The sequence below is a fragment of the Aegilops tauschii genome, chromosome 1 (assembly GCF_002575655.3).
Source record: "Aegilops tauschii subsp. strangulata cultivar AL8/78 chromosome 1, Aet v6.0, whole genome shotgun sequence".
Lineage (NCBI taxonomy): Eukaryota > Viridiplantae > Streptophyta > Magnoliopsida > Poales > Poaceae > Aegilops > Aegilops tauschii.
Genome location: NC_053035.3, coordinates 440,281,431 through 440,293,567, shown reverse-complemented (window position 1 = coordinate 440,293,567; position 12,137 = coordinate 440,281,431). Strand labels below are relative to the sequence as shown.

General features: G+C 44.0%; 1 protein-coding gene across 1 annotated transcript; it reads left to right on the top strand.

Annotated features, from left to right (window-relative positions):
- Positions 1-2,532: 2,532 nt before the first annotated feature.
- Positions 2,533-5,227, top strand: LOC109744128 (acetylserotonin O-methyltransferase 1). The gene is made up of 2 exons (XM_020303226.4): positions 2,533-4,611; positions 4,854-5,227. Exons 1-2 carry the CDS (start codon positions 3,832-3,834, stop codon positions 5,151-5,153), a joined length of 1,080 nt encoding a protein of 359 aa, XP_020158815.1. The 5' UTR covers positions 2,533-3,831; the 3' UTR covers positions 5,154-5,227.
- The last annotated feature ends 6,910 nt before the right edge of the window (positions 5,228-12,137 follow it).

The following is a 12,137-nucleotide window of genomic DNA, read 5'->3' as shown; positions in this document are numbered from 1 at the left end:
TATAAGAAGTTGGAGAAACCATTTGCGACATGTACCCTTGTAGTAGTACGGAATAAGAAGATACACAAAGTGCTTTCAGATAACCAAGTCTGCTCTCCCAAGTTTCAGAAGGTGGAACATTCATAGAAATGACTGAACCAAGATACTTAAGGAGCGTATTTCTGGACAATGAACCCTTGTTACCAATTTCATGAGGACACCCATGTTATGAGCACGTAAGCATTGAAAACTAAGCACTCTTTGCCCAAGGTTTAGACATGGATAAAGTTCCCAACATATAAATTTAGTAATACCTACGTACTTTAGTAACCTGATTTTCATATGCCATTAGTTAAATATTAAATGTATAAAACTTTAACCACACCATCATGATCATGTATTTAGGAAAAAAAATACTAATTTGTTTTTTTGTTGAGTTGGTGAGAAGTTGCCCAGTCGGAAAAACGTCAATGTTGCACATATTTAATATCTCTTCGAGCCTCGAAATATGTTGACATCTCCACAAAGTAAACATAAATACTCCCTCCATTTCAAAATATAAGGTGTGCTATTTTTCATAAAGTATTTTTTTATATTTGAGAAAGTTTATAGAAAAAATCATCAATATCTAGAATGCCAAAATAATAATAATAGATGTTATGAATCTAATGATAGAGATTTAGTATCACGGATACTGATATTATCTCAATAAATTTGGTCAACTACAAATACATTTTGCTTTTCAAAAGTTTAATACACCTTTTTTTTGAAATAGAGGGATTAATGATTAATTCGAGAAATTTAGTATTTTTCTCAAAGTAAGCATAAATAATGATGAATTAATGATATATTTATGTATTTTATCTGCAAATATAGGATAAAGATTTGTGGACTTACATATGAAAATGGCTCTGTTATTATTTTTGTAAAAGATCTTCTGTCTTTTTGTAGAAAGAAAGATCTTTTTGTCCTTGATATCTACTCCATTTTTTTTAGCAAAGCTCTATTTTTCTAGAGGAATGGTGAAGCTGTGTTTTCTTTTCAGAAACATGGAGCCCCGTTTGTGTCATCGGCCCATTGTACGGCCTGCATCATATATGGACTGAAGTGGGAGCGCTCGCTGAAGCTTTTCCCCCACGCGTTGTACTGGGCCGGCCATTAAGCGTGCGCAATGTTAAAAAATAGAATGGAGAAAATGCCTAGCCCGGGATTAGATAATTGTCTCCAAGGAAGAGCGCAACGGTCCTAGCCGGTAGGCTACACTCAAGCATGTGTTAATGTAACTGAGCGCGGTGTACTTGATGTATAAAGTAGCTACGTGCATTGTTAAACATTATTTGTTTGATTTTCTTTTTTTTTTCTTCTCAAAATTTTAATTTTCTTTTGGGTTTTCTTATGTTTGTTTTCGTTTTCATTCTCCATTTTTGTATATGTCAAAAACATTTTTTTATACACGTTCAACATTGTTCGAATGCTTATTCAACATTTTTCAAATACTTGTTCAACATTTTCATAGTTAATCAAATTTTTTCAAATAACTATTCAACATTTTTAATACTTATTCAACAGTTTCAAATACTTGTTCAATATTTTTCATATACTCATTATACATTTTTTAATACCTATTAAGCATTTTTTAAATACTTGTTCAACAATTTCAATACTTATTCAACATTTTATCAAATACTTGTTCACATTTTTAAAATTATTTTTCAACATTTTAAAATACCTATTCAACATTTTTCATATACTCGTCCAACTTTTTTTAATACCAATTCAACATTTTTTCAAATACTTGTACAACTTTTAAAATACTTATTCAACATTTTCAAATACTTGTTCAACATTTTTCAAATTCTTGTTAATCATTTGTTATACTTATTCATCATTTTTCAAATGTCTTTTGAAGAGTTTAATATACACATATATGTATGTAGAATATTTGAAAGTATAATGAAAAGTACAAAAGTAAAGCAGAAAATGAGAACAGAAAACAGAAAGAGAAATATAGGTTGTGGCTCCCACTGCTGGGCCGGCCCGTCTGGGGCGCCCCAGATGCGAGCTCTCCTCGTCTCACTGAATGCGAGATATAGGGGTGCCCATACCAAACCGGACGCATGGGCTCACCAACCCCTCATTTTTGACTAAAAAAAAACCAACCCCTCATCTATATCTATATATATATATATATATATATATCCATATACCAATATAAAAGACCCAAAAGGGCAGATCCAATTAATCTCGGCCATCAAATTATGTCAATCTAACAACCTAGACTGCTTCAATGTCGAGCGCTCAACACGTTTAGTGTGCAGTTAATTTCATGCCAAATATAATGCTAATCACATAATAACACGCAAATAATATCTTACTTAATATCCACATGCACTTAATATACTTCCAAATTAATGTGCATTGCACGTACACATTGACTAGTTTGCTAAAAAAAATCACCTAAAAAAATTGCTAAAAAAACCCCCTCAAAAGTATGATAAAAAAGAAAAGAAAAACCAACTCCTCAAAATAAAAAGTGACCACACCAGCGTACCCTCCTGTCACCATTGCTATGTTCGACGGCGGCCGCGACGAACCCACCTCCCGCCGTGGGATCCGCCACAAGGCGTACTGAGGTGAGGTCGCGGCGCGCCACCAGGCGGCGTAACGTGGCGACCCGAGGGAGGCAGGGCTCAGGCAGGGTCGCGCCCACCGGGCTGGCGCGGCGGAGGCGCTGCCACACCGTCGCCGTCGGCTCCTGCGCCCAGGGCCAGGGGAGCTCCAGTAAGCGCTTGATCAGTTCCATTTTCTGCCTGGTGTACATTTGATTTCGTCGGCGTGCATCAGCCATACGGGAAAAATGTGCATCCATTCATTAGGTGTGGAGCTCCCATAAGCGCTTGTCCAGTTCCATCTTTTACTTGTTCTATTTCTGATCTTGGCGAAGTTCATGAGCCATGCCCATGAGAGTGGATCAATCTTGTTCACCCTGAGGCCTACCGTCTGAATTTGGGCTCTGAATTCAGCAACCTTTCACCACAATGTGCCCTAATTCTCACTATTTCTCTGTCCGAGTCATATATTTTTTGTTTCTTTTGCCGAATCAGACACCCGACCCGAGTGGCTCCTCTATTTGGCATGCATGGAATTTGCCTAACCGACACCCAAATCTGTGTCACATTCCAACACTATCTACAAATGGCGACTGTAACAACGCTACAGCCGGCCAATATATGGACCACAGGTAGACAGGGTGATGCCGCAACTAGAACAGAAAAAGGTTCTACATTAATCTTACACATTGTTCCCCATCGAACAATGTTTTCTGTCAAGTGCTTAACGATCTTTTTATTCAAGTATAGGTCATTACAAAGGACAGAAAGTTTACAACCATTCATTACTTGTGGCCGGAAAATATCCCCCGTTGTCTAATTAATAGAACAAATTTGAGAGTAGGGCAAATTCGAGAGTTGCACTGAAAGAAGTGGGACTCGAGTGAAGAAAACGCAGTGGAGCCACTCATGAAGATATCTTAATGCGCAAACATTATATCTGAACGAGTTAGTTGTGTACCTGAGTAAATATATGCTCAATAGCTATCTCAGACACTATTTTTTCCGCCATGTAAAAAATACTGTTTATCGTAACTATAATCAATCAATGCATAGCAAAGTTCATCCCAAATGGCTTGACACAATCCCGACGTTGACATATAAACGTCTCAACATCCTTAAACAATTTATTACCCAATGCCTTACCACGTGCCTTGACAGGTACTATAATATTTGTGTATATATAGACCAACCAGCATGACTCCAATCCACCCATTGCCAAAGGAAAAAAAGCTCAGCAAAAATGGCGTCCATCCAGGACAAGCATAGTTCTCAGGAGTTGCTCCAGGCCCAAGTTGATCTTTGGCACCACGCGTTGGGATTTGTCAAGTCCATGGCACTCAAATGTGCAATGGAACTGCAAATCCCCAACACCATTCAACACCATGGTGGTTCTATGACCCCTTCGGAGTTGGCCATGAAGACCGGACTCCATCCGTCTAAGCTTCCCCGCTTACGACGACTCATGCGTGTGCTCACCGTATCAGGCATCTTTGTTGTCCATGAACCAGCCTCGCCAGACAAGGAGGTTGTTTACGGGCTTACCCCTACCACACGTCTCCTCGTTAGTGACAAAGCTAACTCAAACTTATTTCCCATTCTGTCTTCGATGCTTGATTCAACTGTCATTTCCCCTTTCCTTGGCATGCACTCATGGTTTCTAGATGAGTGCACCACGTCCCTGTTCAAAAAGGCTCATGGCCTAAATGTTTGGGAGATGGCTGACCAGGACAGTACTTACAACCAGCTAATCAACAACGCAATGGTTTCTGATAGCAACTTTCTCATGGACATCATCTTGAGGGAGTGTGGTGATGTATTTCTTGGCATAAACTCGCTTATTGATGTCGCTGGAGGTCATGGTGGAGCTGCCAGGGCAATTACGAAGGCATTCCCGCAAATGAAATGCAGTGTGTTGGATCTCCCTCATGTGGTTGCAGAAGCTCCTGCTGATGACCATGTGCTGTTTATTTCTGGTGATATGTTTAAGTACATTCCACCAGCGAATGCCCTTTTCCTAAAGGTACACTCTTTAGATATATTTCTTCTTATTCCCTTGGAACACATCCTCATTTTGTAATATCATGTTTTTTTGACAAAATTTTGTATTGTCATGTGAAACAAACTGTGTATTTACTATTTAGCCACTTATGCATATCAATTGAACCACTAAAGCAAGCTAACTAATTTTGTATGACAAAACCGTACAATTTCCAGCATTATAGGGACCAATGGTAACATATTCGTTTCTGCTGTATATCTCAGTCTGTTTTTCATGATTGGGGCGATGAAGACTGTGTTAAGATATTGAAAAAATGCAAGGAAGCTATCCCTCCCAGAGATGCTGGTGGAAAGGTGATAATTGTTGATATGGTGGTTGGATCTGGGCCAAATGAGAATGTAACAAGAGAGACGCAGGTTTTGTTTGATCTCTTTATCATGTGTTTTGAGGGGATCGAGCGAGAGGAACATGAGTGGAAAAAGATATTCATGGAAGCTGGGTTCAGCGACTACAAAATTATAGCAGTCATGGGTGTTAGATCTGTTATTGAGCTCTACCCTTGAATACTCTATGAAAAAACTACCATCTATAGTCGGGTGTTTATTAATATTTTGCTCATGAGACAACGGTTAATATTAAGATGATGTGCCTATGCTTCAGTTCTTACTCTCTAGTTATTCAGCATATGATCTACAGTTCCACGCCAGCAAATAATCCTTTCATGTCTATTTTACTAATGGTAGTGCACGAGCCATGAGTGGACATCTTGGCCACACCCTTAGTCCTATTTGTCTGACTGAATATGGGTTCTGAATTCAGCTCGTAAACCTTTCACCGTGTTTTAGGCGAAATCGTTTGGCCATCTCTTTGGTTCGCTTCCCATACTAACCATGAAAAATGAGTGCGCCATCTACGTTTGTTTCCATGATTTCTCCGTCAGAATTTGGGGCATTTCGTCCTAGATATAAGAAGTTACTTAAACTGGATACATCAGTTTGTACATATTTTTGCCGAATCAGACACCTGAGTCACTATCCTCTATTTTGACATGTATGAAATTTGCGAAGCCGACACCAAATCTGAGCCAGATTCCGACACTCGTGTCCATGGCTGAGAGTAGCGCCTGCTGTTACCCGCACTAATTTACAAATGGCTGGTTGTCCACTTGACCACAAGTAGACAGGGTGGTGCCACAGCTACAATGCAAAGTGTTCTACATCAATCTAACTCATTGTCCCCCTGAGAATATATTTTTGCTGCCAAGCGCTTACAATGTTTTATTCAGCTATAGATGTTTACAATGGGAAAAATGCACAGCCAGTCAGCCATTCATCTGATGTGTGGACAAAAAATATTTCCTGTTGTCTAATACAACAAACACTTCTGAGAGTAGGATCTGAATGTAAATTTGAAAGAAGCGCCACTCAACTCAAGTGAAACGTTTGAAAATGGAGTGGAGCTAAACATGAAAATATTTAGGCTACTCAAACTTTCCAAACTTTGGGTAGGGTTATGTTTTAAAATATTTACATCAAACATCAGCTTTTCGTGATCTGGAGGGAGTATCTTGTCGCTCTAATCTTGCCACTTAAACATGTTACACTCCATCTATTAACATGCCAATATGAACAATATAGCTGTGATTTAATACAAACAGGTAGACATTGCTACGGAAGAACTGTTTGATCCACTGTGAGGTGACATGTATGCTAGCATAATCTAGCCGTTTTCTGTTAATAAGCGCGTTAGTGTGCAAGCCTAGTTTTCGTGCCATGGCAGGCTTTTTCGGCCCGTTTTCGTTGCCATGGCAGCAGTTCTCCCGTTAACGTCTTTTTTTCCAGCAAATTAGTTGGAGGAGGCAGAGGGGACCTGGATTATTATTTTTGTCATGGAGATGGAAACAATGTGAGGAGAATTCTTTGAGATCACATGGTCCGAGAGGTCACTCTGTCTGATTCTTTGCTTGGGCATTCATACTTCATTTTGCTTTACCGAAAAAGGCTTTCGCCCCGCTTTATATATAAAGCACCGACCAACAAGCATCCAGTACAAACACACGTCACCGCAACACACGCACACACCCAAGACAAGATACATAGGCGCTGAGCGCAACAACACCACTCCTAGCAATACTACAACGAAGAGATGAAGTTACATATGACGAACCATGGGCTTCAAGGCGGCGCCTTCAGGAAGGATACGACACTGGAGCGCCGCCACCGCCCGATCCAAGGATCAGAGTTTCCCCTGGAGCCGCATGACGGGCAATGAGAGCCGCGACGACGCCTTCAAGAAGGGAACGATCTTCGCCGCCGCCGGTCCGTCCGAAGATAGAACAGGTTTTCACCTCGGCCACCACTCACCGCCACCGAACGCCACATCCCGGCAACCACGCCGCCCACACGGCCATGGTGACCGGGCAGCGCCATAGCACGGGCTCTGTCCAAAAGCACCGTGCTACCACCACCAGGGCCGCCGCCCCGGCATCCAAGACCTTGACACCACCTCATACGAGACCCGCCTCCACCCCAACGAAAGAGACGAGCGGAAAGGTCCCCCCTTTCGCACCCTGGGCGACCCCCAGCGTCGAGACCCGATAGGCCGGCCAGAACTGGCATCCACCGACCCGTCCTGCTGCCCCGAGCGCGAGACGAGCGCGGTCCTGCAGCACCGAGAGGGGGATGAGGTCAGTCCTGCTGCAACGTGCGCGAGACGAGCTCGATCCCGCTGCATCGTGCGCGAGACGAGCTCGGTCCTGCAGCACCGAACGCGAGACGAGCGGTGGACCGCAGCTGGGTGAGGACCAGCCCTTTGATGGGAGTAGCGCCCAGATGACGAGGAGATGGGGCGAAGGTCGAGACGGTCCGACCGCAGACGAGCCGACGCCGGAGAAGCCGGCCGCTGCCGCGGGCAGATCCGCAACCACCGCCACTGCGCCGCCACCCCGACCACCCGAGATGGCCCCGGTCGAGGCAGCCGCCCGCAGCCCTAGCCGAACGCGGCCCGCGCCGCCGAGAGGTCAGATCTGGCCGGGCCACTAGCCACCATCCCCGACCCCTGGCTCGCACCACTACCGCCCTCCTTGACCTGCGCCGACCATGGCCCGCCCCGCAAGAGGTCAGATCTGGCCGAGCTACGCCTTGCCAGCCGCCGTCCCCGACTCCAGCAGGCACATCCACCGCGCCACCGCCCGCCACGAGCAGGATCCGGCCAGGGCCGAGCCGGATCTCGCCGCCGCGGCCGCGACGGGGCATACCACCGCCCAACAGCCCACCGAGCGACGCCAACAGCCCCCGCCGTCGCCGGGACGGCCGTCAATGCCGCGCCGCCGCGCCCTGCCCAGCGCCGCGCAAGCACGCGAGGAGACTGCCCCGCGCCAGCCCGCCCCGCGCGAAGGGTGAGATGGCCCGCCGCCGCCGCCGCCGCCGGCCGGGCTTTGCCCGGCGGCGCGCTCCGGCGGCGGCGGGGGGAGGAGATCGAGGGGAGAGGGGGCCGGCGGCGGCCGGTCGGGGGAATCGCCCCCCCGCTCGCGGGAGCGGGTCGGGCGAGAGGATAAGTTCCTTGTTATTTTGCTTTGAACACAGCTTACCCTGCATCTGGAGATATTGCAATGATGTCACTTTAATTTCTCCCTCAACAATGCATATGTTTATTTGTTATGAATATCACTTTCTCCATCTGGTCTGTTCTTCAGGTCTTCCAAGGGCCGCTGGTCTCTAATCCACGGCGAGAATGCTGCCACGAACCTATACTCCCGCAGAGCCAGTGGTCAGACTCTGGATTTCCTGATCCTTGGTATGTGGCTTTATGAACAAAGACCCTTCGGTTGCCTTGGATCACTAGCAGTTGTCCGGTCCTCTGGATTTCTAGCAGTTGTCCGGTCATTATGATTCTGTGTGGTATCGGTGTGGTCGGTCATTATGTGTTCAATGAGGAACGGGCTGCTGTTGTCTGCGCCTTGGAACCTTGCTATTCCTCAGCTGTACTCTACACTTTTTGTTTTTGTTTTTTGTGGGGGGTATTCTACACTCGTTAAATGCATGAAAGGTTGGTGTTCTTTCACCATCCTCTCGAGCTCGACCTCTCCCAAGAAACCCCACTACAATTATGGCTTGGCAAATTCAGAAAATTAATTATGCCCACTTGTCTTTTGATGGCACCCATGTTGTCATACTTGCAAACAAAATCTAGATAAGCCACTATGTTGATTCAATGTATGGCTGTTATGTTACCATAAAGTATGGCAGTTCAATATATTTTTAATTTGTTTCAGTAAATACTAAGAAGGTGCTTGGATCCAAGAGACTTATTTTAGCCCGACTAAAAATAGTCTCTTTAAGAGGCTAAAGTTCCAAGCACCCCTGACTAAAGAGGGGCTAAAACTAGTCTTGAGACTAAATTTTTTTAGTCAGGGGTACCCCTACTAAAATGTGGATTAGTCCTCTCTCTCCTCATTTAACTCCTCTCCTTTAACACAGGCGAGTTCTGGATTGGAGGGTTTGGAGGATAATAAATGCTCATTAACTTGATTTTAGTCTCTTTAGTATTTGGATCCAAGCATGGGTGAGGCTAGCAAGTTTTAGTCCCACTACTTTTAGTCATGAGACTAAAACGTATCCAAGCACCCTCTAAGCTCCTTGCTGTAGAAAAATGGAAAATTCCTTTTCAAAAAAATAAAAATGTAAAATTAGCCTGTCGGTCCTGTAGAGCATTTGAACGATGGCTTCGAGTTGCTCTCTTGATGGTATCAACGTTGGGAATCAATGAAAGCTTGTCTTTTATGTTAGATCTGAGTATCAGACATATAAAATTCTGATATCGAAATATTTTGGAGTTATTTGCGAGGTGTGAGTCCTTGTGATCAACAAGTTAGCTCCAGTAGTACAATACAAATATGTGTAGCAGGTTAGATATGAGAGAGTATTTTTGCTAGCCACCATTTGCTCCGTGATCTGTCCCACTAGTAGCCACAACTGCAATACAATGTTCTATATAAATCTAACTCATTTTTTTGACATCATATAAATCTAACTCATTGTTCCCCAGAGAATACCAAGTGCTTAAAATGTTTTATTCAAGTAAGATCTTCACAGAATAATCTACAACCATTCATTAGGTGTGCACAAAATATCTTAACATAGTAGGACAATGTTTAATTATGAAAATAAGTGCAACTCAAGTGAAACATCTGAATGGAGTTGAACTAAACTTGAAAATATCTTTTATGAACATTTTATTGAATGAGTTGTACCTGAGCAAATAGGATTCCATGAATAAATTTATGAAAAATCTTTTTTAGAAACACAGTACATACGTAGATGCTCACATACACTCATCCCTATGAACGCATACACGAGCACCTCCAAGAGACTGAGCCGGCGGGTGTTAAGATTGACGAAGTCATAGACGCACATCACTATCGATGGGAGCATCACCTCCCATTGAAAGAATATTCCATCTTTATGAGACACACATATGTCAAATATGTGGTTTGATCCCTGGTGGGCTAGAGGTACAAGCACCATCCTAACCATTCAACCACATGTTGGTTCACATTTGGAGCCCTAGTCTTGATTCGCGAGAATCACACACATATGTCAAATATGGGGTTTGATCCCTGGTGGCCTGGGGGTACAACCATCCTCTTAACCATTCAAGAAAAAAAAACAGGTTGGTTCACATTTGAAGCTCTAGTCTCGATGCGCGAGAATCGCGCACATATGTCAAATTTGGGGCTTGCTCCCTAGTGGGTTGGGGGTACAACCATCCTCCTCACCATTCAACCACATGTTGGTTTATATTTGGAGCTCTAGTCTCGATGCACGAGAATCACACACAATTGTCGGACTCTGCCAACATCGGAACACGAGCCCTTCCCTTTTCACGCCTTCGAGTACCTCTTTTTTTTGGAAATTGTATGAATCATGAATATTTCTATTTTGTTTATCTGATCCTTTCATGGGTTGTATTTATAGAATATATTATGAGAGGAGACTTTAAGTATAAGACGCGATATTGCATGTTCAAACTAATTCTATCTCTATTGCTCCTTATCTTTACCTACATGTATATACTTTTAATGATGTTGTTACACCATCAATTTGCAAAATAAATGTTGTTAGGTACCATCTCTAGTTCATCCCCAAAAGTTAAGATGTATCTAGCCCATTCCTCATTTTCATTAGTTTCCCATATTTACTTTTTTTTCTCCCAAAATTCCCCCACTAGCCCATATTTCTCTAGGAGAGGCAATTCGTGATAAAAAAATGGGGGAGCCCCTCACCTCCTATATTCACGGTGTGCCGACCGGCGCGTTGCCCGATTAGCCCGACTATAAAACCCGGCGGCCCTCCCAAACCAAAGCTCATCCCGCCGTGGATCCATTTCCACTGTCATCACCCCCCGATTTGGGCCATCGTCATCGCCTACCTCAAGATCAAAGTCGCCGCCTCCTCGATCTCCCATTGTGTTGCTATGTCAACTCTCGGTCTCCCACACCGCCCCGAGCACTCCACGCTGCCGCCCCAGCTTCTGCCCGAGCCGTCTTCTCTATCGCCGATCACTCCCTGAGCACCACCGCCAACCTCGAGGTCATGTTGACACCGCCACCACAGAATACCATGGCACGCGACTCCAGTCGTGGGGCAAGTGGGTAGCGGAGATCTGTAACCTGGATGTAGCGGCGCGTGATACGTCCATTCTGCATCATGTTTTCCTCCTATCATTTATAATGTTTTGGGTTAATATTTCACTTCATGAGGCAATTCTAATGACTTTTCTCTCATATTTTGCAAGTTTCACATGAAGAGGGAAATTATCGGCAGCTAGAATTCTGGACCTGAAAAAGTTATAGCAGAGATAGTTATTCTCCGGAGCTCCAAATGGCCTGAAAATTTATGAAGATTTATTTTGGAATTAATAAAAAATATTGGAAGAAGAAATACCAGGATGGGACCGACCAGGGGGGCACAAGCTCAGTGACGCCCCCTGGGGCGCGCCATGTGAGCTTGTGGGCCCCCAGTAGGCCTCCGGGGCCCTCTGCCCTAGAAAAAAAAAATCAGAAGAAGACTTTCGGGACAAACCGCCGCCGTCTCGAGGCGGAACCTGGGCAGGAGCACTTTTGCTCTCCGGTGGAGCAATTCCGCCGGGGATACTTCCCTCCGAGAGGGGGAAATCAAAGCCATCAATGTCACCAACGATCCTCTCATTGTGGTAGGACCAATCTTCATCAACATCTTCACCAACACCATCTCATCTCAAACCTAGTTCATCTCTTGTATTCAATCTTTGTCTCAAAACCTCAGATTGGTCCTGTGGGTTACTAGTAGTGTTGATTACAACTTGTAGTTAATGCTAGCTGGTTTATTTGGTGGAAGATTATATGTTCGGATCCTTAATCATATACAATACACCTCCGATCTTGAACATGAATATGATTTTGTGAGTAGTTACTTTTGTTCTTGAGGACATGGGAGAAGTCTTGTTATAAGTAATCATGTGAAGTTGGTATTCGTTCAATATTTTGATGATATGTATTTTGTTCTTCC

Excerpts from the sequence above, each read along its gene's own strand:
- LOC109744128 (XM_020303226.4), top strand. The coding sequence starts at position 3,832 with ATGGCGTCCATCCAGGACAAGCATAGTTCTCAGGAGTTGCTCCAGGCC. Across the intron at positions 4,612-4,853 it reads CGAATGCCCTTTTCCTAAAG|TCTGTTTTTCATGATTGGGG; the intron begins GTACACTCTTTA and ends TGTATATCTCAG.